The sequence below is a fragment of the Hemicordylus capensis genome, chromosome 1, assembly GCF_027244095.1.
Source record: "Hemicordylus capensis ecotype Gifberg chromosome 1, rHemCap1.1.pri, whole genome shotgun sequence".
Classification (NCBI taxonomy): Eukaryota; Metazoa; Chordata; class Lepidosauria; order Squamata; family Cordylidae; genus Hemicordylus; species Hemicordylus capensis.
In genome coordinates, this window is record NC_069657.1 from 30954370 (window position 1) to 30980277 (window position 25908).

At 44.4% G+C, this 25908-nt stretch overlaps 1 protein-coding gene across 7 annotated transcripts in view; it reads left to right on the forward strand.

The window, feature by feature from the left end:
• The window catches only part of CLMN (calmin), a 140287-nt gene extending 115351 nt beyond the window's left edge, over positions 1–24936 (forward strand). For 6 of the 7 annotated variants that reach the window (XM_053282152.1, XM_053282123.1, XM_053282104.1 and 3 more), the window contains 7 exons: positions 3722–3915; positions 4439–4521; positions 8546–9820; positions 12626–12819; positions 14386–14446; positions 17221–17285; positions 20833–24936. In XM_053282152.1, the coding sequence (XP_053138127.1) occupies positions 3722–3915; positions 4439–4521; positions 8546–9820; positions 12626–12819; positions 14386–14446; positions 17221–17285; positions 20833–20995 (2035 nt within the window). In that variant the 3' untranslated portion in view covers positions 20996–24936. The remainder of the gene's footprint in view (positions 1–3721; positions 3916–4438; positions 4522–8545; positions 9821–12625; positions 12820–14385; positions 14447–17220; positions 17286–20832) is intronic. The other variant, XM_053282113.1, reaches the window with a different exon arrangement.
• The last annotated feature ends 972 nt before the right edge of the window (positions 24937–25908 follow it).

Below are 25908 nucleotides of genomic sequence, written 5' to 3' on the forward strand. Positions count from 1 at the left end.
TAAAAGAAAATCAATTTGAAAAATCAGTTATTAAAAAGTCTGAGTGAACAGAATGGTCTTCAGCTTTCACCATGTCACAGTTACAGTTTGTATCAAGCAGCCCCACACCTGTTTACCAGGCGGTATATAAATATTCGTTGTGGTTGTACCACTTAAAACAAAACACAAAAATCCATGTGCTTCTCATAAACATGCACTTCTCATAACGGAAACTTTGTTTCTAAGTGACTGAGCTGCAAATCGGGAACCCCTCTGTTTGAATCTTGCCTCTCCCTGAACTCACTAGGTGAGGTAAGCTACTCTCACTCATCCTCAGTTCCTTTGTCTGCAAGATGGGCATGATCATACTGTGGCCTACCTTGCAGGGCTCTTATAAGAATTGCAACAAAAGAATGTCTGTGAAGCACTTTTGACATTTGAAAGCTGTATCAAAATACTAAGTAGTATTCCTGTTACTGCTTAGGAGGAAAACTCCCCCCTATAGTTTTAAAAAACGCATAGAACACATTCAAAAGGAAATATAGTGACTACTAGTTTGGTGGCTCTAGGCCACCTCCAGCCTCAGAGGCAAGATGCCTCTGAATACCAGCAGGGAAGCAACAGCAGGAGAGAGGGCATGCCCTCACTTCTTGCCTGTGGGCTTCTCAGATCCATAGCCTTGTACAAAGATGTGTGCATTTGATAGCATAGGTTTGCATTTGGTTTGTCTGTGTTGTTCTGGACGAAGGGCGATTCCTGATTTGCCCATTGGAGAAGGATGTGTGTCGGAAGGCTGAACTCTGCTTATGAACCAGAGGGGAACAGTGCTATAGTCTTATTATCTGAGAGCACCACACTGTGGAAAATTATTCGAGGACTCGCTTGTTTCTCAGAACACAGAGGGCCTTTCTTCCTTGTGTGAGAGAGGGCAGTGATTACATTGCCAGTTGAGGTACCTTTCTACAATGCTAATTGCTTGCATGGCATGATGAGCAGAAAGGTAGTAGTAATAATAATAATAATAATTAATAATACTTTGTTAGCTGCTTCTTAACATGTATATGCTTTTTAAACTTTTAATTAAATGTGTATTCTTGCATTCCATTTTTCTATTTTTATTGTGTAACTTTTATAGTCTTATATTACATTAAACTAGCTGATTCTGATCCAGAGCATCTGTGCCCCTAGTTCTCCCTTCCTCCGCCTCCATTTCAGGGCTCAGCCAGTTCTCCTCCCATCCCTTCAGCCAGTCTCCCTTGCCTCCCTTCCGCCGGCAGCTCTCATCTGCCTTGTGAGGAGGCTGGTGGCCCCGTTTTCCCTGCCTGCTTGGCCACTCGCAGTGGTGGTGCCTCCTCCTCGATCTCCCTCCCCCGCCAGCTGTCCTCCTTGCAAGGAGTCCGGCGGCCCATTTTTGTCGGCTGCTCGCAGTGGTGGTGGTGCCTTCTCTTTGACCTCCCACCCGCCAGCTCTGGTCCCCTTCACAAGGCCAGCAGTCCCATTTTCGCTGCCTGCTTGGCCGTCCTTGGCAGCTCACAATGGTGCTGCCACCTCCTCCTCCACAGTCTCCCTCCCTCCCTCGCCAGTTCTTGCAACTCCCAGCAACTGCTCGTGAACTGTCGCGAGAGCTGCCACACACAGGATTAACCACGGGTACGCCTTTGAGAATTAGAGAGAGAGAGAGAGAGAGAGATGTTGTAAACCGTCTTGAGATTGTTTCCATTAAGGGCAGTATTTTTTAAAAAAATTGTTCTCTGGGTGGCTCACAACACAGCATTAAAAACATCCAATAAAAAGACATAAAACACAACAAACAAATCCCAACTAAAAAAAAACACACAATATAATACAAAACATTTTTAAAACTTCAAAAGAAAATCAATTTTAAAAATCAATTAAAAAGCCCGAGTGAACAGAAAGATCTTCACCTGGCGTCTAAAAAAAACAAAGTGACGGTGCCTTCACATCAGGTGACACATTACATTGCATCATGGGAGCAGATGGCTGACAAGGAGCGTGAGTCTTATCCTGCGGCTGCAGAATGAGATTGTTCAGTGTCCTTCAACACAAAACTCTCTTGTTCTTCATGGATAAGTTGCTTGACGGTCCGACGAGACCGCTGGAAAGCCGTGTTTGGATCTCTGGTGGGGTTTCTTTTAAGGGGGAGGAGGTTGTATGTGTTGCTCCGTGGTGCACTCAAATTACTTTTGGCAGGGATCCACAAATGTAAGCTAGCCAGCCATTATTTGTGGTCACCACCAATCCCCTCTCTGCCCTCAGATGCTTTTCTGGCACACAGGCAGAGGGCGTTGGAGAGAAGTGGGACTTCTGTCATTTGCGCTGGGATACAGAGATGGGAAGAAACAGTGGGAGCCTCCCTCACTGCTCAGAAAATATTCCTACTGTTTCTTTCCATCTCAGAAATTGCGGTGGAAAGGAGATCTGTGTGGTGCTGGGTGTCCTGCTTGCCAGAGGGCTGGGGGCATTTGCCTCTAGCGATTTGTAGATGCCTGGCTGTGAGGCTGGGTTTGGAACATAGAAAGCTGCCGTATATGGAGTCAGACCACAGGTCCATCTAGCTCAGTATATTAAAATGTCGTCTGAGTTTTTAAGTGTTTCATATGTACAGTATTGACTGACATCCAGAGCAGCCCACTATAGGCGATCTGGACATCCCCACCCTGCTGCAGGCTCTCCGCGGAAGTGCAGGCAATCTTGCGCTCTTGCACAGGAGTGCAGAACCTTTTGGAGCTTGTCCGCAGTCTAGAAGAGCTCTGTTCGAGCAGAAACGCACAGCTGCCATGGAAGCGATGTGTTTCCGCTCTAACAGAGCATTTCTTCAATGCAGGGCTGCTCCAGCAGTATTTGTGCCTTTGTCCACCTGCGCTTCAGGGGGAGAGCCTGCAGCTGGCCGGGGAGGGGGGTGGGTGCGCCCAGAGCACCTTCAGTAGGCTGCTCTGGCTGTCAGTGACTGATCGTTTTTATGACTGGAGTTTTATTGTAAGCCTCTTTGTGAAGCATCATGTTTAAAAGGCGGGGTATACATAGGTTTGTTTAATGTTGCCTTTTGATCATTGTTTATGTGGAGGAGAAACGTTTGTAAATGCAAATGAACTGTCTGGCTGGGCAAAGAGGCACCTTTTACCAGGGTGATTCTCTTTATTGAGCAGGGGGAGAGTAACTGGCCCTATCCACCCCCAGCACAGTACTTCCAGTGACAGTTGCTGGTGTGTGTCCTGTTTCTTTTTAGAATGTGAGCCCTTTGGGGACAGGGAGCCATCTTATTTGTTTTATTTCTCTTTGTAAACCGCCCTGAGCCATTTTTGGAAGGGCGGTATAGAAATCGAATTATTAATAATAATAATAATAATAATAATAATAATATAGTGTTTTATGCTCACGTGGCAAAGCATACTGAAGTAAGAGTCCTGTGTGAAACAGCCCCAAGTTTGCCATGTGAAAAGGGGAAAGCAAGCTTAACAAACTGATTATAATCATCCTTGCCCCAGAATCGGCCCCAAATGTCTACACGTTCAGCAAGCTGCTGGCAATAATGCATGGCCTGCGGAAATGCTCTTGGCCATCCAGAATGCTTGGGAGTGCTTGGTGTATTTGCAAGCCTTTTCTGAAGCTGGGAAGTTAATGCCATTCCAGTAATGTTCTGCATCACAAGAGCTGATGAGACAGTGCGCTCTGTATGTGTGTACCTGCATGTTCACATCACAATGCCTCTCTGTCTCTCTAGGTATGGCGTTGCAGTTCAGGATTTTGCCAGCAGTTGGCGAAGTGGCCTTGCTTTCTTGGCTGTAATCAAAGCAATAGATTCTAACGTGGTAGATATGAAACAAGCTTTGGAGAAATCGCCCCGGGAAAACTTAGAGGATGCCTTCACTGCCGCACAAAACCATCTGGGTATTCCAAGACTTTTAGAGCCAGAAGGTAACTGTGTGTCCTACAGTGCCTTTGTGTGCCTGCCTGCCTGCTTCTATGGGTGTATTTGTATATATCTAAAGATATAGGGTAGGGGGTAAATTGTGGCTGGGGCTGATGGGAGTTGTAGTTCAACAACAGCTGGAGAGCCAGGGTAGCCTACCCCTGCAGTGGTACATTGGGGCTAAGCAGTTGTGTGAAAGGCTTCACAAGGAGTTGAAGATTGAGGAGGGATTTGAAGGAAGTAAAGGAGGAGGCATCCTCAAGGTGTTCCTTCCTTTGTTTATCTGAAATATGTATATCCTGCCATTGGTAAAAAGAAGTCCCTGTTAAATGTTGTGACTAGAGAGGAATCCAAAGTCTTATAACGTACCATTAAGAATATGCTAAAAAGCAAAGGTACACCCTTGATTGACCTTTTAGTTCAGTATCCTGGATAGAGCCCCTTTTGGCACGGATGTTCTTTAATTCATTGTTTCCTTCCTAAATATCAGTTAACTAGACAGTACTTTCTGTGATGCTTTCTCCCCAGACATCATGGTCGAGTCACCTGATGAACAGTCCATTGTCACCTACGTGGCACAATTTCTGGAGCATTTTCCAGAGTTGGAAGGGGTATGTAAATACTGTGCAGTTAAACAATATTGTAAACAGTGTGAATTGTTTTTATTCTCTACACTGTTTTAGTTTTCTGCATTTGTTTGTCGCATTTTTAAACTATGAATACTTATGCATATGTTATATGCATATTTTTTCTGCATTTGATTGTTGCATTTTTAAACCATGAATACTTATGCATATGTTATATGCATATTTTAGGCAGTCTATAAATACAAAAAGTCACCTTAAGTGGCACAGCGGGGAAATGCTTGACTAACAAGCAGATGGCTGCTGGTTCAAATCCCTGCTGGTACTAGTTCGGGCAGCAGCGATACAGGAAGATGCTGAAAGGCATCATCTCATATTGCGCAGGAGGGGGCAATGGTAAACCCCTCCTGTATTCTACCAAAGATAACCACAGGGCACTGTGGGCGTCGGGAGTTGAAATCGATTTGACGGCACACTGTATAAATACAAAAGATAATGGTTTTCTAATGACTTCTGGAAAACCTTTATCTATAGTGGTTTTCTATCTTCTTTCCCTCTATTCTTCACTAAGGCACTTATTCATTTATTTTTATTTATTTATTCATTCATTCATTCATTCATTCATTCGATTTCTATACCGCCCTTCCAAAAATGGCTCTGGGCAGTTTACACAGAGAAATAACAAATAAGTAAGATGGATCCCTCTCCCCAAAGGGTTCACAATCTAAAAAGAAACATAAGATAGACACCAGCAACAGTCACCAAGGTCCTGTCCTGGGGGTGGATAGGGCCAGTTACTCTCCCCCTGCTAAATAAAGAGAGTCACCACGTTTAAAAGGTGCCTCTTTGCTCAGTTAGCAGAGGTTGCTGACTGAGAGGTTGCTTATATCAGAGCACCCTTGGTAATTATTACAAACTTGAATAAATGTAGCCATCAAGGCTTGCCAATTTTTAAGAACATAAGAACTGCCCTGTTGGATCAGGCCTAAAGCTTATTTAGTTTAGCATCCTGTTTCACACAGTGGCCCACCAGATGCCTCTGGGAAGCCCACATTTTTCTTTTCTTCTGTTTAATTTGCTGATCAAAGATCATAATACAGAAAGTTAGTTAAGATTATCAGGTTTTTCTATGCATGTGACCATGGTTTCGCCTGACAGTTGCCAACATTCAGACATTGCCACTGTGGACTGATTCACCTTTGTGTGTGTTGTTCTTTAAGCTAAAACATGAGTTTAGCATCAGTGTCATTTGATACTTTGGATTGTTCTCGTGAATGCTCCCACACAGGCACACGATGTGACTTGCCATATCCTGGTTCAGCCCATATCCAGAAGAATGTGGTAGATTAGTTCTCACCTCTACACAATGCAGCATGCACCCCCTCCCCTGCTGCCTTCCCCCCTACTCTAAACAAGCTATGCCCCTATATATAACATACAAGCAATGAACCTCCTTTGGTTCATTGTTAAATCATATTTGGTCTGGCCTGGCCTGGCCTCCAAAGCCTGGCCTCCTTTGTTCCAGTTAAATCATATTTACTCAGCTGAGTTTTGCAGTTGCTAGCAATGCAAGAAATAGGTGTTCATTTTCCTTCCTCTTGATAGATAGGAAATGATCTGATCCAAAGACAGGGTTCTGTTAATGGCATCCCTAAGGGCCAGGCAACATGCTAATGGAGGCTTGTTGTTAGGGCTGACTTATTTCCTGAGTAAAGAACATCGCAGGGTGTCGTGATCCAGATTGGGACCATGGCATAGGGGGAGTGAGGTTTTAACCCTTTGCCCCAATAGGATCCCACTCTAGATTGGGTCCCCCATGGCTGCTGTTTACTTGATTAAAAAAACAAGCAAATGAGCTCTAATGAATGGCTTAATATAACATGGACTTTGATCCCTTTAATAATTGAACCATGAGTCTGCTGCTCTGAGCTCCTCAGAGCAAAAAGCTTGATAAAAATGTAATAAATAATAAACTTTTTGAGGTGTAAGTGATCTGGGTTTCCAGTTTTAATTCAGAATGAAAATGTACATCAGTTTTGGAAAACCATGCTGTAGATGGATTTTTTTAAAAAAAGAAAGCTTGAGAATTCTGAGAAGATGTGAATAGTAAATATAGCCAGTCAGGTTGATAATTCTCTGGCAATTAAAAGTGGGATTTGCCGAGAGCGTGTTCATCATGATATGTTTCACAGGAACATAGGAAACTGCCATATACTGAGTCAGACCATTGGTCTATCTAGCTGAGTGTTGTCTTCACAGACTGGCAGCGGCTTCTCCAAAGTTGCAGACAGGAATCTCTCTCAGCCCTATCTTGGAGAAGCCAGGGAGGGAACTTGAAACCTTCTGCTCTTCCCAGAGCGGCTTCATCGCCTGAGGGGAATATCTTGCAGTGCTCACACATCAAGTCTCCCATTGAGATGCAACCAGGGCAGACCCTGCTTAGCTATGGGGACAAGTCATGCTTGCTACCACAAGACCAGCTCTCCTCTCCACAGACATCCTAACACCTTCCCAGCATGTTCCTTTATTGCATAGAGGGAGACAGTTCATCTGTACTGCAGCAGTACATGCAACCCAAATACTAATTTAAACTAGTATTTTGAAGCACATGTAGAGTAGCCACTTGGGCAGCCTCCCCTCCCACACAATAAAGGAATGCTCTGGGAGATGGCTAATCTCCCTTTTAATTGTATGGGCTAAGAACATGGGAAGCTGCCATATACTGAGTCAGACCATAGTTCCATCTAGCTCAGTATTGTCTTCACAGACTGGCAGCGGCTCCTCCAAGGTTGCAGGCAGGAATCTCTCTCAGCCCTCTCTTGGAGAAGCCAGGGAGGGAACTGGGAACCTTCTGCTCTTCCCAGAGCGGCTTCATCCCCTGAGGGGAATATCTTGCAGTGCTCACACATCAAGTCTCCCATTCATATGCAACCAGGGTGGACCCTGCTTAGCTAAGGGGACAAGTCATGCTTGCTACCACAAAGCCAGGTCTCCTCTCTGAAAAAGCTTTCCAAACAGGCACTTAGCCATTGCTTAGCAAGATAGATGTGGGCCCTTCCTTCCATAGCTGGTGTGGCCAAGCATGCTCAGGGCTCTCTCTTTCTTTCTCTTGTAGCCTTCTCTAGTGGGCTCAGCTGGGGCACAGTTTTATCCTGGTTGTGGGAGGCCCCTGTCTCCCTTCCTGCTCCCTGGCTATCCAATTGCTTGCCCGAGAGCTGCGTCAATCCATTTCATCCTCCGACCCATCTCACCATTGGCCAGAGGATTAAATAGGCCCTGACAATTGGTGGAAGACTTGTGAGTGTTCAAAATCCCATCTCATGAGCCTTCCAGCTCTCACAAGACAACCTGAGACTGCTCTGTCCTCAGCTGCAGCTCCGTCTAGCCCCCACCCAGAAGCCCTGCCCCAGCAGCCACACCACCAGTTTCCTTGCTGCCTCCTGTGATGACCTTGCTGTGTCCAAAATGGTGCTTGTCATTGGAGGTGAGCTCACCTCCTCAGATACCCCAGGGAAGACCCACAACAGGGAAATCTTTACACTTGTTCTTGCCCAAATCATTGCAGTATTTGAGAATCAGAAGTATGCTGCCTCTCAATAGGATTCATTTTGAGGGATCACTTTTATCCAGGACTCTGCCCAGGCCCAAGCATTAATGGTGCAAACCAGCTGTGTGAGCTGCATAGCCCAAACTGGTTATTGTTTGCTGTGTGATCCAGTTTTGTTTTGTTTTTTAAAGCTGCACAGTCTAAATAAAGCACCCTGCACATCTGTACTGTACGAGTCAGAAATACTGAAACAGAAACTGCCAGTCTCTGAAACTGGAGCCATCTGGATGTGCCTTGAGAGTCTGGAATTCTAAAATTCTAATCCAAGGCTGTCAACAAGTTACTATCAAATGTGTTTGGTCCCTATATGTATATTAAGAGACCGTAATTATTGGCCTAGCTTCATGGAAGCACATAATAATGCTTTCATTGTTCTGAAACCATTAAAAACAAGTTGTAGTTGTTATGTATTAATCCTCATTATTTTTGTTTAATGCCATACAGGAAGATTTTTCTGATCTAGACAAGGAAATTCCTGTTGAAGCTACTTATGTCCATGTTAAAGACATACCGGGGCAAGAAAAACAGGAAAAGATCTTAATTCTGAATGAAAATGGAGAACACACGTATACCACTCACCTGGACCAAAGCCAGTCCCCACCCCACAAAATCCATATTCTTGATTCGGCTTTTGATCACAAGGGCCAACATTTGCATAAGGCAAATGAAGCACTTCATGACAATCTGCATCAGCCATTGTCTGATCTTTCAGAGACGTTCACAGAAGAACCTCAGAGGCCTCGCTCGTTGCCCATTACAGAACCTATTGGATTTCCATCTAGTTCTGTTACTGACATCCTTGCCAATAAACCAAATAGACCTGAAGGGAATCAGTTGAGCACGAGCGATTCATTGAAGCAGAATGACAACCTCCCACCAACTGTTCTTACATATCCCAGACATTCCATTGATCCAGTAGAGTCTTCCGGAGTTGACTCTGAAGAACCAAATGCACAGAAATCAACCAGTGAAAGAACGAAATCACCTGACAGGAAGAGTCGCTCATTACTCCGGACTTCACATGCACCTAAAAATGTACCAGAACATCTGCCAAAGGAAATGTTGGGTTCCCAGGATGAAGAGACCACACAGAGTTATATAATGCAAATGCTGCATGAGGAAATTTCTAAGCTTCCAGATAAGGATGAATCTGCAAAGCCAGCTTCTGAGTTATACGAAATGCATGCTGCTCCTCAAGATACTGAGGAGTCCAGTTTTGAGGATAGTTCAGAGGCGTCTTGTCCACCTGAACATCTAATTAGAAACACTCCTAAGAGCCTGGATGTTACTCATGAGGACAGGTCCTTGGCTGCAGTGAAATCAAACTCTTCTAAAGTCTCTATAATTCCCCATGACCTCTTTTATTATCCGCATTATGATGTCCCCATATCAGAAGTGTTGGATGCCTTTGCCACCCCTGACCCAGACCCTTCCCTTTCTGAAAACAACAAAATCTGTGCTGAGCTTTTAGTGACTTGTTTAACTGAGAAAGAGTCGCTTACCCTAAGCAACGAGGAAGGTATTCCACAGCAAGGGCAACCCACCAATGTGAAGGGGTCGCCAGCAGAAATGGATGAAAAGGGCCTCGAAAAGCAGAAAAAAGATGCTCCTAGTCCCACCTTGTCTTCCCTTAACAGTGTAGGAGTTTCTGTTGCCATGAAGAATGCAGCATCTAAACCCTCTGCTCAGAAGGATTCTACACACGCGGATGTCCCTGTGGTAAGATTTGCTCCTGTATTGATTTGCATGTTTGAGCAAAAATGATCCCAAACACCTTAACTTCCACTGTGTGTTGTCCAGATGGTTTTAGAAAAGTGTACCCCCAGCTGCTCTCTCTGAGTTGGCATCTGTTGCTTTTTGCTAATTTCAAGGATGTGTTCAAGTTTCTGAGCCCAGTACCTCCCTGGGTGTCATCTTTAATATTGTCCCTGCTTGGATTTAAATATTTGGAGCTAAGCTTAGTGACTAGAATTCCCCAGAGAAGAATGGAGTTCTGTACCACTGGGTACAACCCAACCATCACCACCCCTGTTCTCCTTTTCGATCTTTTCGCTTCCATAGCCTGAATTTCTAGTTTTCATAGCAGTGCCATCTGCATGTGGGCATGCGGTCCATTTGGTCTGTGCCCGGTCTAGCCCTGAAAAATGTCTGAAATGTGGCGACAGTTGATTTTCAGATGCAAATGATGATAAATCCCAAGTGAGCTTTGTAAATATCCGGAAACTCCAGAGGTGTGCAATGGCTTATAGTCAGCTAACAGCGTTCACTGCTGTATGTCCAACAAATGCATATTTATTTTAGAACTTTCACAAGATTTGTCTGGGATTGTTAGCATTCATATGCGAATGACAACAGTCAGCATATTTTGGATTTTCACTGTAAATGTACATTGTGTTTATCTGTTGCCGTCTAATGCTTTGGTTGTGAGGTTGGCTTCCTGGGAATGTAAAGCACATTAAACTTAAGTGGTGATAAAAGATTGCATGTAGGGAAATACAGATAATGAGAAACCTTTTTGTAAAAGTGCATTATATGAGTGTTTGCGTATTTTTAAATTCATATGAATTGAACTTGTTTTTCCACATCGCCAAAACTGATCCCAGGCTATGCCTATTTGCAATAGAAGGTTCAAGATGGAGATCATGTTTGTTCATCATATTTTGCACATGATCAAGATGTGCATTTGTGTCTGTCTCTGCAGGGCAGATGTGCAAGTTGTTCTTTGGATGTATGGAGGAAAGGGGGCACAAGTCCTCTGTGAGTGCTTCCTTATAAGATCTGTTACTGCTTTTAAGACAAGATGTGCTCACACATAACACTTGATCCAGCAACACAGGGAAGCTATTCACATGTGCATGCAAAACCAGGCTAAGGGAGCCCAGCCCAGTTTTGCACGTACGTGTGAACCTCTGGGATCGGGCCTGATCCCAGTGGCACCACGGCAGCAAACCTGCCTGTGATGCCTCCCTCTAAAACAGGTTAGGAGAGTGAGTGCTCTCCTTACTCCATTTTTTAATCGTCTGTCAGCTGAGGCTGCTTGCAGCTGCAGCTGCCAGACTGCAGGGAGCCCATAGAGGGGAGGGGAGGATCTCCATAATGCACTGCACACTCGCACGGTGCATTATGGTATTTCCGGGGGGTGAGGCGAGGTGATCCACCTGCCCAGGGAAGCCTGGAGGATCATCTGCGAGGAGGTAAGCTTTTCTGGGCTTTCTCCCTGCAGACAGGTAGCCCTTTCTCACTAGTCGTGAGAAGGCAGTACCATTTGGTACTGACCCAAGTCCCTGCCCCTTCCAATTTGTGGATGATGATGCTTTTAAGGATTCTGCCAGATCTCTCCCCACCCCCATTGTGGTGACAACTACCCTCAATAGGAGTATCCACTCCAATGGCTTGAGTTGAATCTGAGATTCCTACCTTGATGTGGGTTCACACAATCATGCTAATGTTGGTAACCCACATCAAACCTAGATTCGAACAATTGTATGAACCAGCCTATGGTGAAATTAGCTGTACAGTAAGATCCATTTAAATTCCTTACCAGTATGTTTGCAGTTGCTTCTCTGGTTGCTCCCATGCTGGTAAGAGAATGTTCAGAGTCTTCTACCCACAGGACTGCTGTTGTTAATCCTGGTTGGAGAGGAAACTCTTTTTTGAGGTAGATCTGGAGGGAGGTCTTGGTATAGGTTTTTGTGTGAAGTTTGGGGGCAAAGCATTGTTTTCATTTGTGACCTGATCTGCTGATCCTTGGAATAAGCCATGATTTAAGATTCCGTTTAGACCCCTCCTTTGGGCTTGGTTTATTGTACTAAAGTTAGCTGCCTTTTATTAAGTGATAACTTCAAGAGAGCAGAATTCACATAAGTCTTTCACTTGTGCACTGCATGTACTTGGCAGTGATCCTAGTGATTCCCAGGTGTGTTCACAGAAATGTTTGCTTTTGTTGGAAGGGTGTTAGAAACCTTTCTGAATCCTGAAGGTATTGCACAACCACCATCACCACCACCACCCAGTTTTGCCACCAGTGAGCTGTGGCCAATCCTGGATTTGCTGACAAATACACCTGTCCATTTTTCAGTTTGTTTTCAAACATTTGTTTGTGTTCACCTAAAACACACAATGTATAAAGCAGCTCTGAGGATTTAGAAGACCAGTGCCTTTCCCCCCCTTCTGTCCTCTTTCCCTTTGAGAGGGCCCCAAATACTATTTGACAGAGGCATTGTATACAATTATTTGTATAGGCAATAGCTACCCAAGTTAGAAGATCGGCTTAAGGATGGGTGGCATGTTCAGCCCCCTTTTGTCCAGCTTGTTTGGGTATCGATAGAACCGTCCTTGTGACCTTGTGCATTACTGAAGAGAAGAAAAAGTGAAGCTGCAGTCCTATGCACAGTTATGTGGCAGTAAACTGAGAATACAGAGGGACTTAGTTCTGAGTAAACATACTGAGGACTGTACTATTGAAGGAGGATCTTCATAAATATTTGCTAAGTTTGACTATTAATTCCCCCCCCCCTTTAATAGATTGTGGTTAATCAGTTTGATACTGTAGCAGCAACGGAAGAAAGAAAGCCCTTGGAAGAAAGAAGTAAAAGGAAAGAAAAAAGGAAGAACAAGACCATTTACCAAGGAGAAAACACCCAGAGTTCAAAAGCTGGCTCTACTCGATTAATAGATAAACTAGAAGAAGAATACATAGATCATCAGGGTCTTTCAAGGTGTGTTCTGTTTTCCTTCCGTTTTGACATATATCTCACTACAAAACCTGTCTTGCCACTTGCCTCATCCGCTTTCCAGGAGTGTTTTCACACAGCAGGCTTTACTGTGAGGCTTTACTGTGAGTTCAAAGTTGCCGCAAAAAACCGATGCAAAAAGTGGATTTTTCTTACCCCAGATGTAAATTAGGCTACACTCTAACATGCAACGAAAAACCCGAATCGTGTGTGAAGTGCTCCCTGATAGCTTGCAAGGACTTTGGGGTAAATCTGGCCGCTATGTGAATGCATACTCTCCATTCAGGAGGAGATGTGAGCTCAATGTCCTGTGTGAAAAATCTCCAGGCAACGCTTATTTAACTTGCCACATCTCTGGTTTTATTGGAGTTCTTGGCTGTAATCCTAGAGAACCATAGGTGGGGGATGCACTCATACAGCCAGATTTTAAGTGTGTTCTGAACTCTCCCACAGAAAGCACCAGGGCTTCAGCGTGCTTAACTATAGCTGGATTGTGGCTAAAGCTGTTAATGTGACTGATCACCTGGTCGAGTGGCAAATCACTTTTCATTTAAAAGTGGCTTACCCCATCAGCCAGTTGAACAGCTGCACCAGAAACTTTCCAAATACTTTCAGCAGCACAGGGGCGAGTCCATCATTGAGCAGATGTGTGCAGAGCACAGGGGCCACCAAGCGGGGCTGGGAGGAGGTGCTGTGCATCTCCTGGTAGGAACTTTGGAAGCTGACTTCCACTGAGTCAGACCACTGGTCCATCTAGCTCAGTATTGTCTACACAGTTTGAAAGCGACTTCTCCAAGGTTGCAGACAGGAGTATCTCTTGGCCCTATCTTGGAGATGCCACCAAGGGAACATGGACCCTTTTGCATGCAAGCAGGCAGGTGCTCTTCCCAGAGTGGCCCCATCCTCTGAGGGGAAAATCTTACAGTGCTCACACATCAGGTATCCCATTCAAATGCAACCAGGGCAGACCCTGCTTAGCAAAGGGGACAAGTCATGCTTGCTACCACAAGACCAACTCTCCTGTTAATGGAGCTCACCTGCCAGCTGCTGCTCACCTGTGCAGTCCCCACCCACCTGCTGCTCACTTCTGTGGCCCCCACTCGGCTGCTGAAATCTCCTTTTGCTGGCAATGCAGTCCAATGATGTCAATGCCTAGTGCAGTGTTTCTCAACGTGTGGGTCCCCAGATGTTATTGGACTTCAATTCCCATAATCCCCAGCCCCAGTGGCCTTTGGTTAGGAATTATGGGAGTTGAAGTCCAGTTACATCTGGGGAGCCACACGTTGAGAAACACTGGCCTAATGCCTATTCTCACTGGGATGGGCTCAGGCTGGGGCAGTGATGTCATCGGGCTGTGTCGCCAGCAACAGTGGGAGTGCGGCCAAGCAGGAGCTGTGGAGGTTTGCCTTCATCTCCTGCTTGTGAGCTTCCCAGAAGCATCTGGTGGGCCACTGTGCAAAACAGGATGCTGGACTAGATAGGCCGTGGCCTTGATCCAGCAGGGCTGTTCTTATGCCTCCTGTTTTATACTCATTCATTTATATGTTTCAGGCTGAGCCATAGTGATCCCAATGTTGTTTTCCAAAGAAACTGTCCTGAGCCAACCAGTAAGGTAAGTAGGTAGATACCACTTGTAATTTGCATGCACCCTGCTGATACTATCCAAAGTAAAGTTGGGGTGATACAGCTTTAAATAACGGACTCATGGCAAGTGGGTTTAGGCCACCAGTTTGGTGTGGCAGTCTCTTTTTAGGAACCCTGAGCTGAGGTCTGCTTGGAACTAAGATGCCTGAAGCGTTCAGCATACTCTGGGCTCAGTTACCCCCATGAGTTTGGCTAACTTATCTTTAGAGGCTTAGCAGAACTATTGCAGCCACGGAAATGAAAGTGCATTGCATTTTCAAATGGCCTTTCATGTGCTTCTCAGGGGTTTGCTGTGAGGGGGGTGCGGGTACGACACACCATACAGAGACACCACAATAGCAGTGTCAGTCCACTTGCTCTGCCGCAGCGAAGCATGTATGTAAGAACTGTTCTCTCTCTCCCCCCGTTTCCCATTGGGTTATACTGGCCTGACTTTTACAGCACTGGCCTGACGAAAATACATTAAAAATTGCTAAGGTGCTCTCCTGAATGACATGGCAAAGCATACTGAAACTAAAATGCAGAAATAATGATCTTAAAAGACAGACAGTTAAAGGAAGGCTAACAATAAGCACTGTGAACTTATGTATAATATAGACACATGAAAAATATAATCTGTGGTACTGGGAGCATGAGCTAGGTTTTTCTGCTCCAAAAAATATAGTCAAGCACAGCACCACACTTCAAAAGCTTTGCAAATAATAGGCTCATTCACACAACCACTGGCAGAGCAGGAGTTCACAGCCTGGGAAGGATGCTGGGCATGTTCCCAAATAGCTGTTGTGTGCTTGCAAACCTTAAGGTAGAAGGCAGGGAGAATGGTCGTGTGTGAGGCGGCAGCTCGAGGCGAGGCAGCAGCTCAGGTGTGAGGCGGCAGCTGGGTAGGATGAGCATGCCCTACCCAGTTTCCATCCCCAGCTTTTTACCGAGGTAGGAAAAGCTATCCTACTCAGTGGCAGCTTCGCACACTATTGGTTTTTTCTCCACCTCCTACCTTAATATTTGCAAGCACCTGACCACCAATCAGGAGTGTGCACGTCTCTCCAAGCCAGGACATTAGCTCCTCCTACTCTGCCGGCAGTCATGTGAACAAACCTTTTAAATGGCTACCCTTCACTCTGAAGCAGAAATAAGAATCTCTTTGCCATAGTAGCCATTTGCATACTCTCTGAACTCTTTCAAATATGTTTGGTCCGTTGCTTTTCCTGGGGAAGAAGAAATGACTCAAGAGGTAGTGCTTCTCCCCAATACAAATACAGAGTGTCACAGCAGTGGGAACTTGGTAGTCACAGCTTCATTTGAAATGTAGTGGGTGGCTTTGCAGACTAGAGGTTCCTGTGGTGGATGTACTTCCAGCGGGCATGTCGTCCAATCCCACCAATGTGCCCCATTACTAACATCCACCCAAGATTCTGCCAAGAATCTCTGCCTAGTTTCTTCTACCAAGAGTCTCTGCCCAGTTTCTTCTACTGAGAATCTCGGATGGAAGTTGGTAACCAGGCTTGTTGGCAAGTTTCAATGACACACCTCTGGAAGCACAGGAAAACCTTCCTCATACTTGCTTTGAGCTTACTTACAGGCAATGCAAAACTGCCCTTTGACTCAGTACTCCAGAGTTCTCCTCTTCACATAGTCAGTGGAGGGTATCTCTGGAAAACTCACCAGCACCACTGATGGTTATATATTTCTACACAGGCAATACCAGCAGGTCAGCCCTTAACCCAAATGTATTATGTTACTTACATTTTTTTCCTGTCTCTCAGCTTATGCTAAACAGTTGGTTTACTGGAGATATGAAGTCACTCCAAACTATGGCGGATTAACGTAGTAGCAAATGTAGCATTTGCAACGGGCCCCACGTTTCCGAGGGCCCCGCACGCCCGGCTTCCAAGAAATATCCCTTTCCTGCTAAATGTGCCTTTTAAGAGAAGGCCCAGCACAGCATCTGTCCAGTGGCTGTCGTTGGTGCCTACCACATTTTTCTTTTTAGAGTGTGAGCCCTTTGGAGACAGAGAATCATCTATCCACTCTATTTTTCTATGTAAACCACTTTGAGAATTTTGATTGAAAAACGGTATAAAAATGTTCACTGTTGTAGTGAGTGTAGTGAGGCTTGGTCTCCCATACTCCCAAATATAGCAAATGAAAAGATTGAATTTCTTTACTATGCAAGAAAATAATTTATGTTTTAATATTTATGTGCATTTTTTAAGATTTTGGGCCCCTTTATTACATATGCTGCAGTCCCTGCACTAGCTTAATCCGGCCTTGACTCCAAATTGGAGTGATTAATCAAGGAAATACTAGTGTCTTTGCAGCATTTCCATACAATAATCTGCAATCAGCAGGATCTAGAAGCTTTGGTAATGACTCCCTAGTTATCTAAGAGATGGCTGGAAACCAGCACATTCAAATGACTTTGGAATTGGCCCTCTGAGAAGTTCTATCGTATAGGGAAACAGATATTGACATACAAAATAACTCTATACATCCAAGTGGGAAGACCCAAGCCCTATTTTAAATTTTATGCTGTACATAGACCCATGAATGCAAAAAATAACATGCAGTTTCTAGACTCCTTACAGAGGGTAAGCAAAATCGGTGAAGCCGGAGTGTCCTGAGCTGATGAACAGAAAAGAAGTCCAGTTGCTTCTTCAGTTGCGTCACAGCCCAGACCATCTAATTACACCGTTACACTGATGGATTAGTTTTAATATAGTGTTAAACATTTAATGTTTTTAGGAACGCGGCAGCACTGATGAACAGAAAAGCACAGCCACAAGTGAAAGCTCAAACCCCTCTGCCAGGTGGGTACTTTCTCATTCTCTTTGTAAGTTGAGCCTTAGGGTGAGGAAGGCAAACATAATGGTTTCTAGAGCAGCAGGGCTGGTTTGGAAGCTCCCTTGCCCTACGCAGCATGAATGCACCTTTTCTTCCCCGTAGCCAACCTCTCAGAGGGAGCGGGGGCTGTTCTGCTTGTTGGCAGCAAAAGCTGACTATGAATGGCGATGACTAACTAGAACCTGGGCAGCATCAAGGCAGTGCCATCCCACCTCACCACCCCCATCCCCAGAGCAGTTGTGCAACTTTCAGAACATTTCGTTTTTTTAAAAATAGTGGCTGACATGATGTGCCACACAACTCCATGCAGCACAACTCTGATTACCAATTACCAGTGCTGCTGGGCATATAAAAGTCAGCTTCAGCACTGCTGCATGAGAACAGAGTTGCGCAGATCCATAAAACAGCATGTGCACACTTGCGCAATGGAACTTCATTTGAAAACCATGGGATTGTGCATCCATTGGAAACTGGATTGTGCACCTGTGCCATGGAACTTCCGTTGGAAACCATGAAATTGCTCACAATACACGTGAGCAACATGCTGTGCTGCCTCTGTGGCTGCATTCACACAATCACCAGGCAATCCTGGTTAAAGAGTTAATCCAGATTGCAGAGCCCCGCAGAGCTGATTGTGAGAACCTAGAATTTTCAGACATTCCTGGTCAATGTGTTTAAACTCTATGGTTAAACCACATTTAACCACGATAGATATCCAGGATCATATCCTGGTTGTATCTCTTGGTTAAATGTGGCTTGACCACAGTGGTTTGACCAGGATTGCCTGGAAATTCTGGTTTCTCACAATCAGCTCTGCTGGGCTCCGTAATCCTGATTAACTTTTAAACTAGGATTGCTGTGATTGTGTAAACTCTGTAAAAACACCAGGTATATAACTAGCACTATATTAACAATAGAAATGGTTGCCTTCTATTTACATGCAGTTCTGCTTCTTGTTGCATTTTGTTTGTTTAAAATGCTGCCTTTCTACCAAATGCAACTCAAGGCAGTTTAAGAAAATTCCACAAACCATTAAAGGGAACAGCAAAATAGAATAAAAACATGCCATTGTTTCAACTGTTTCTGTTCTTTATTGTTTCATATCTATTTTGTTGTAAACCGAGCTTGGTTCGATTAATCAAGATTCAGTGAGTGGCAGTATACAAATGTAATAATAAAATTACATATAAAAATGTAATACAAAATATACAAAATAAGCAAAAATGCATATAACATACAATATAATACATATAACATACAAAAATGGCGGCTAACATACAGCGCAGCATGCCACGCATGGAAGAGGGATGCATGCACGCCGTTTCCACCCCAGCTGAGAACCCATGCCAGCGGCAGCAGGGGCTATTGCGTGCATGCTACGGGGGGCGTAGTCGCTGTTGAGCCACTACCACCATTATTCCCAGTGACGGTGCAGCAGCAGTTACGCAAACCTCAGTATGCACGCAAGAGCCTCTGCCACCACTCACGGCGAGGACAGACTCTCTGCTTGGGGCAGAAGGCGTGCTCCCATGAAGCTCTTCCATGGGCAGTGTTCTGCGCTGCATGTTAGCCTGTAGATCAAAGCAGCAGCTAACGATTTAGTTTATTTGATTGATTGATTGATTGATTGATTGATATACCACCTTTCATAAAACTTATCCCAAGGCACTTTACCAAAGTTAATACAATAAAATTCCATAAAAAGCACTTTAAAATATGAAAATCAATTTAAAAACCACCAACAAGCAACAGGAATTAAAACAAAACAGAGCACCCAGAAAGGAGAGATTGGCATCCCCTAAGGGGTAAAAGCCTGAACAAATAAAAGCATGTTCAGTTGTTTTTTAAAAGCAGCCACAGACGCCAGAGAATGGACACCCAGCAGGGCTGTATTCCAGATTCTGGGGGTAACAACAGAGAAGGCCCGCCTGCACAACAGTCAAACCTCCTTCAGTGTCAGCACATGGAGCAAAGCCCTCTAGGATGACCTAATTCAGCAGCCTGTTTAAACCATTTGCAAACTGGTCAGACAAGCATAAGTGCAGCAAACCAAATATGACCCCCGCCCAAAAAATTAAGTAAATAAACCATCAGGATTCATGAGCAAAGACTGAATAAATAGGACAGATTTTAGGGATCTGAAAACTGGTTTGGGAATTGGTGGTTTGGTTCGGGGGTTTGGAGTCGAACCGAACCCCACCCCCATCCCGGTTCCATCCAGACCAGAACTGAATCCCTGCACCATTTTAAGAACTTTTTTTAAAGTTCGAGCTGTACTCGAACCTGACTGGGCCAGTTCGGTCTGGCCCCCATCGCCCCCCGGTTCAGTTGGGGGGGGGTCGCGAATGTCAATAAAAAGTTTTAGTGCCTGTAGCCCCTTTGGGGGGCTTCCTAAAGGCCACATGGGGGTGGGGGTTGTTCGTGAAGTTTTCCCCTCCCCCCGCTGGTCTTGTTTATCACCGCCGCGGCTTGTAAAACCTTCCTTTTTGGCCCATTTGGGCCTTTGTAAATTGGCGTGGCGGCCATTTTGCCTGCCACTGCGCATACTCAAATGGCCTCTGCAAGGCCTGGTATGGCCCAGGGCCTCGCAGAGGTCATTTGAGCATGTGTGGTGGCCATTTAAAATAAAAATAAAAATGGCCAACGCGCATGCTCAAATGACCTCTGCGAGGCCCTGGGCCATACCAGGCCTCACAGAGGCTATTTGAGCATGCGTGGTGGCAGGCAAAATGGCCACCGCGCCGATTTACAGAGGCCTGAACATGCCCAAAAGGAAGGTTTTATGGGCTGCAGCAGTGATAAACGAGGCCGGTGGGGGAAGGGAAAAACTTTGCAGACACACACACACACACACACACACACACACACACACACACAGAGACAGTCGGCCTTTAGGATACCTCCCGAAGGGGCTACAGGTACAGTGGTCCCTCGACTTACGTATTTAATCCATTCCGAACGCACGTTTGGAGGTCGAAATTTTCCTAAGTCGAAGTGCGCACCACGGAAGTCTGGAAACATTCGTAAGTCGAGGAAACCACATCTAAAAATTCGTAGGTCGAGTAAGCTGAATCTAAACCAGCAACTACTTCCGGTCTTTTTTGTTGCTCGTAACTCGAAAACATCGGATGTCGAGTAGTTCGTAGGTCGAGGGATTACTGTACTAAAAAATTTTATTTATATATATTTTTTAAAAATGGTGAACCCCCTCCCCCGAACTGAACTGCTGGGGGGTCAATGGGGGCCAGACCGAACTGGCCCGGTCAGGTTTGAGTGCAGCTTGCACTCAAACCAAACCAGGCTAGCCGGTTCCATGCACACCCCTAACAGATTTTGCTTGACATCTCAAAGCTATTACTGGAGGCACTTGGGTTATCCCCCTTGGCAGAGAATGCCACAGTCAGGGTGCAATCACAGAAAAGGCCCCACACCTGACCCCAGGCCTACCTGAAAAAGGGCCTCAGTCACCCTCTCGGCCCATTCACATTTGCTATTTCCTTTGTCTTTTTGCAGGAAGAGGAAAGACGCTGAAAGGAGAGAAGATCCTGGAACGGTTGCTCCACGTAACAGCACTTCACGGACAGACCAACCTGAGTTGTTTTATTTCATTGTTTTCCTCTGGGTGCTTGTCTACTGCTTATTGCTTCTTCCACAACTAGTTAGCAGCCCACTTTGAGCTCTGTGAGCACGTCAGAAATAATAAAAGATAGCGGCTTGATTTTTTTTCTTGTTGTTTATGTGCCCCCAAAATCCATTGTTTCCGGTGGAACATCGGCCAAAATGCACAACCTGGAATTCAAGCTTATTCCAAGGTGATTTTTAGCTCTTTTACTGTTGTGCCCTAATACAAAGTCTCTTGGCACACCTTACTTTGTGTACATAATATTATATATATTTATATATAAATATATCTATATATATTCAGAGAGAGAGAAAAGAGAAACATTGGTAATACTTATGGGTTTCATATGTTTGTGCCTTCCATTATAGGATGCTAAGTAAAATGAATAATCTTTTAGGAAAAATCCTAGAGTTAGAGTTCCATAGTCTTCAGCAAACATTCTTGTAATTCTAATTTATCTAGAACCATGAAATCTGCCAAAAATATATATGTATATCTTAATGTTGCCTTCCCAGTGGAAATGTTTGGTTGAAGAAACTTGCTTTCCTCCAACAGAAACATAATGTGATGTAATAATAATAATAATTATTATTATTATTATTATATATCACATTTATCTGGAACCAGTGTTTATGCCATAGAAATCTGGTACATCTACAGAGGGCTTGCTTCATATGTATGTGAAATAGGATCAGAATCTAGCCCATCTTAATATGAAACATGCATGTGAAATAAAGGCAGACATGTCCTAGTTAGAAACTGAAATGGAGGACCCCATTCATTTCCAGAGGAAATGGGCAGAATAAATATTATTTAGATCCCCACCAATGGGTTAGGGTTTGGGGGGCAGAAGGGGCAATTGAATGCAGAAATGAGATGATTATGCCTTGTATTATTGAGCACAGCATGAAAGATTCAATTGTTAGGTTGTGGCTGCCATATTAGTAACTGACATCTTGACTAACAAAGCTTCTGAAGAGTTCCAGACTAATGCTGCATCAGTGCTAGTGTGTGTGTATGTGTATGATAATTTCAGCGATCTCCTCTTCCCCCAGAAGCCCTGTGTGTCACCCAAAATATGTCCCTGAGGGCTGTGAGACACCCCCCCTGGACATATTTTTAGATGGCACAGAGCACTTATTGGGAAAGGAGAGGCTGTCAGAATCCCCACTGCTACAGTAAGTCAGTAGTATGGCTGAGTTAGTTGAACTTTTCAGAAGCACCAACATTTATCCCATTGCACTGGTGCTTTGTCAGGATGTCAGCCAGTGAAAATCTTTCCATTATTCTTTCGTCATCCAGCACCCCTTTATGATTACATTATCCCCAGTCAGCCTTGCACCTGCTGTCTGGGTGTTCTTATGTAACTGTAATATTATTTAGATAATTTTTCACAAGGAATTACACTGTGCTTATCATACATGTTGTTTACTGTTACTTCATATAAGATAAATTTGCTCCCCATGTTAGGATGTCAATACATGTGGGCCAAAATGGCAACATGATGTTAGTTATGTTCTCCCAGAATGCCCCTTGCTGAAGAGGAAGAACGTAAGAAATGCTCTGCTGAACCAGACCAGAACATCTATCCACCATTCACTTTCTAACAGCCGCTAGACAAATAGTTTGGAACTCTTTGAAGCAGAGTCCTTCTCTGTTTGGTCTGTGCAGGTGATACTTGCAGGTATAGTGCCACTGATTATGGAGGTTCCACTTACCAATCATGCCTCAGAGCCACTGAGCTGCGTATTCTCCATAAAGCTGCCTGATCCTCCCCCCCGCCCTTTTTAAAGGCATTTAATGGCCAAACTAGAAATGACTTTAATTGTATTCTTGAATACTGTGCTTTGGACCAGCCATGTCTCAGGGTGGGGTTGGGAGCGGGGGCATTAATCCTTTTCCTAAAAGGGCATGCCTCACTCATCCTTTTACCTTCAATGGGACTTCCTCAAGTAAATGTAGTCACTAAGTCTAAAATCCCATCAAGTCCCTGACCGTTTTCTGTTGCCACACTTTCCAAATCCCCAAAATGCCTACCTCCTGACTCTTCTTCCTGCATCAGATTAACACTGCAATATGTGGCCTTCTCTGTACAACATACTGTGGTGGTGTATCATGCACTTCTGTTTTGGCAAGCGTCCTGATTGCCCAGAGAAATCATTTGGATGCACTCCTCTGAACCTTTTCTAAGGCTGACAGTGTTTTGTTTTTGAATTGAAATCATCTGTAAAGAGCAACACGATGCCCCAGAAACTGTTTGTATCACAGCTTGACGTACTGACAGCCTTCCAAAAAGATTCCTCTGCCAGGAAAACAAAGGGGCCGCAAGGATGCCTATATTCTTTTCCTTTCCACCCCAGTGCTTCCCAAATATCCATTCAAGCAGCAGTCTGCAGCTGCTGCCCCAAACATCATGTAACTGATAGATCATGCAGCTTAGCAAAACACTGTTGACGTCTCATGAGCAGAGCTGAGAAATCTTGCTCTTCGTGGGTCTGGAAAGGGGAGAATGGTCTGGCATCAGCGGCAACATACAGCCCCCATCTCAGTACAGCCAATCCGCCCCCTTTCCTGCAGCTCTTGGCATGATTTGGAGACTGCCGTGTGAGGCTAAGGGGTGGCCCATGAGGCATGGAACCCCAGTGAATTGCTCAGAGCCCCAAATCTCATCAGCCACCTCTCTCTTCCATGACCTCTTCCAGAAATGAAGAGCAGCAGTGGAGGTACCAGCACAGAGCATGGGGAAGAGACCTCAGCTAGCTCTCTGCTGCTTCCACCTCCATAAGTGCTGCATTATAATACTAGAGACTTTACAAAACACATAATTATTCTTGTGTGTGTGTGTGTGTTTATGATTGAGTTTAATCCTAGTTATGCAGTGATGTTTCCATTCTGTTGTCTTGCCCACGACATCATTTGATGATGGCAGCTAAAAATCATGATTCCATCTGTTCATTTCTGTTTTAGATTACCTATGAGATCCAAAGTGCTGAACTGTAAGATTCGTCTTGCCCACCCCTCTGCCTTGAGGCAGGGGTCTCCAGACTTGGGTACTCAGATGTTGTTGGACTACAACTTGGGTAGACTTGGGTACTCAGATGTTGTTGTACCCAACCACAATGGCAAGCCACAATGGGGACCCATGCCTTAAGGCCATGTAACTGATACCCAACACATCTTCTTCAACAGATACTTGACCAGTCTTAACCTCCTTAGGTGGCCTATCCCATTGTTGAATTGCTCATTTTGGTTAAGAAACTGGTCATGTCTTAAACATTTTTAGCTCAAATATATTATTAACATTGTTCCACCAAATATTTTAGGTATTATACATTCTCTTCCAGAAGCACAAAAGGAAGAAGCGCATGCTTTTAAAATTCTGAGACCCATAGCTTTCATTTATTTTTTTAAAAAATCTAGTCCTCAGGATTGCAGCAAAAGGTTATGAACATATAGTGCATTGGGGCAGAGTTTTGTTTTGGTTCTTTCTGCCCCATGCCTTTATTAATTCCATTATAACAAAAATTGCTTTGTTCTGAATTGTATTGTATGGCTATATACCAATTTCCTCTCCCAGTTTTGCAGCTGATTTATTTAATCTGAACACCAGTGATTTAAAGATTAAAAACTATTTGCACCAATTTGGTTTATTCGGTTTTTTGGTGCGATAGCATTTTTATTGAGCGGGGACAATCTGAAACGTTTTTTCTGAGAGAAGGATTTGTTTTTAAAGTGCAGGAATTATGTACAAATGCTTCTGGTATGTTTTCCTGGTCAGTTCTATACACTGAATGTTTGCACTTAATATCCAGAACTAATTTTTGTAAAGTAAATAAAATGTTTTATGTATAGTTGGAACAAACAGGAAAGGGGATGTCTTTTTTGCATAACAGTTGAACTTTAATAAAAAAAGGAGATGCAATCGTGAACAGCTTAAACCTTTGTTTTCTAATGCCTCAGATTTTCAAATAAATTGATGGATTTTCTGTATTGAATCAATTTGGTCTGTATATTTTCCTCTGAGAAATACCAGTGTAGCATTGAATACTTAAGAAATCTGTACAGCATTCCAGATTGTAATGTCACTGTGAAATAATCAGGTTTATATTAAAGAAGATATGAATCTGGAGCAAAGTTCCATATCTTTAGTCCCCATATGCTACTGCAGGGGTGGGTAGAAGATAGACTGGAATACACTGATAGATCTCTGGGTGATTTGCGCTACATCTGCAAGGATTTCAGACTCCCAAGTTGTTTAACAATAGGAGCAAATAAAATGTTCCTTCACTTTTCTTTTCCTTTCTCAATAAGGTCTCAATAATGTTCTTTTCTTTATATGATAGCTCTGGGTGTGTTCACATGATCTGCCAGCAAGTAAGCAAGAAGGAACTGGTGGTTCCCAGGGAGTGTGTGCTCTCAGCAGGCATGTCATCTGAACCACCCACCACCAGTTCCCGAGTCCTCCATCTGACTTTCACCCAACATGCTCCACCCAACTTCTAATCTTGATTACAGAAGTTGGGCAAAAGTCAGGCAGAGAACTCGAGAACTGATGGCGGGTGAGCTTGGAGAACATGCCCGCTGGGAGTGCAAAGTACCCGGGAAACTGGCAATTCCCTTCTACTTACTTGCTGGCAAAGCATGTGACCCACCCACTGTGTGCTCAGTTTTGGTAAAGGTAAAGTGTACCGTTGAGTCAGTGTCGACCCCTGGCGACCACAGAGCCCTGTGGGTGTCTTTAGTAGAATACAGGAGGGGTTTACCATTGCCTCCTCCCGCGCAGTATGAGATGATGCCTTTCAGCATCTTCCTATATCGCTGCTGCCCGTTTTGGTACTAAAAGCAAATTCCTGGGTAAAGCATAGTGCTCAGAGGCACCCCGTTCCTTAATTCTGAGTGTATCTCACACACGCACACAGACACACACCCCATTGCCACCAGTAGTTTGCACTCAACTCTACTTGGTG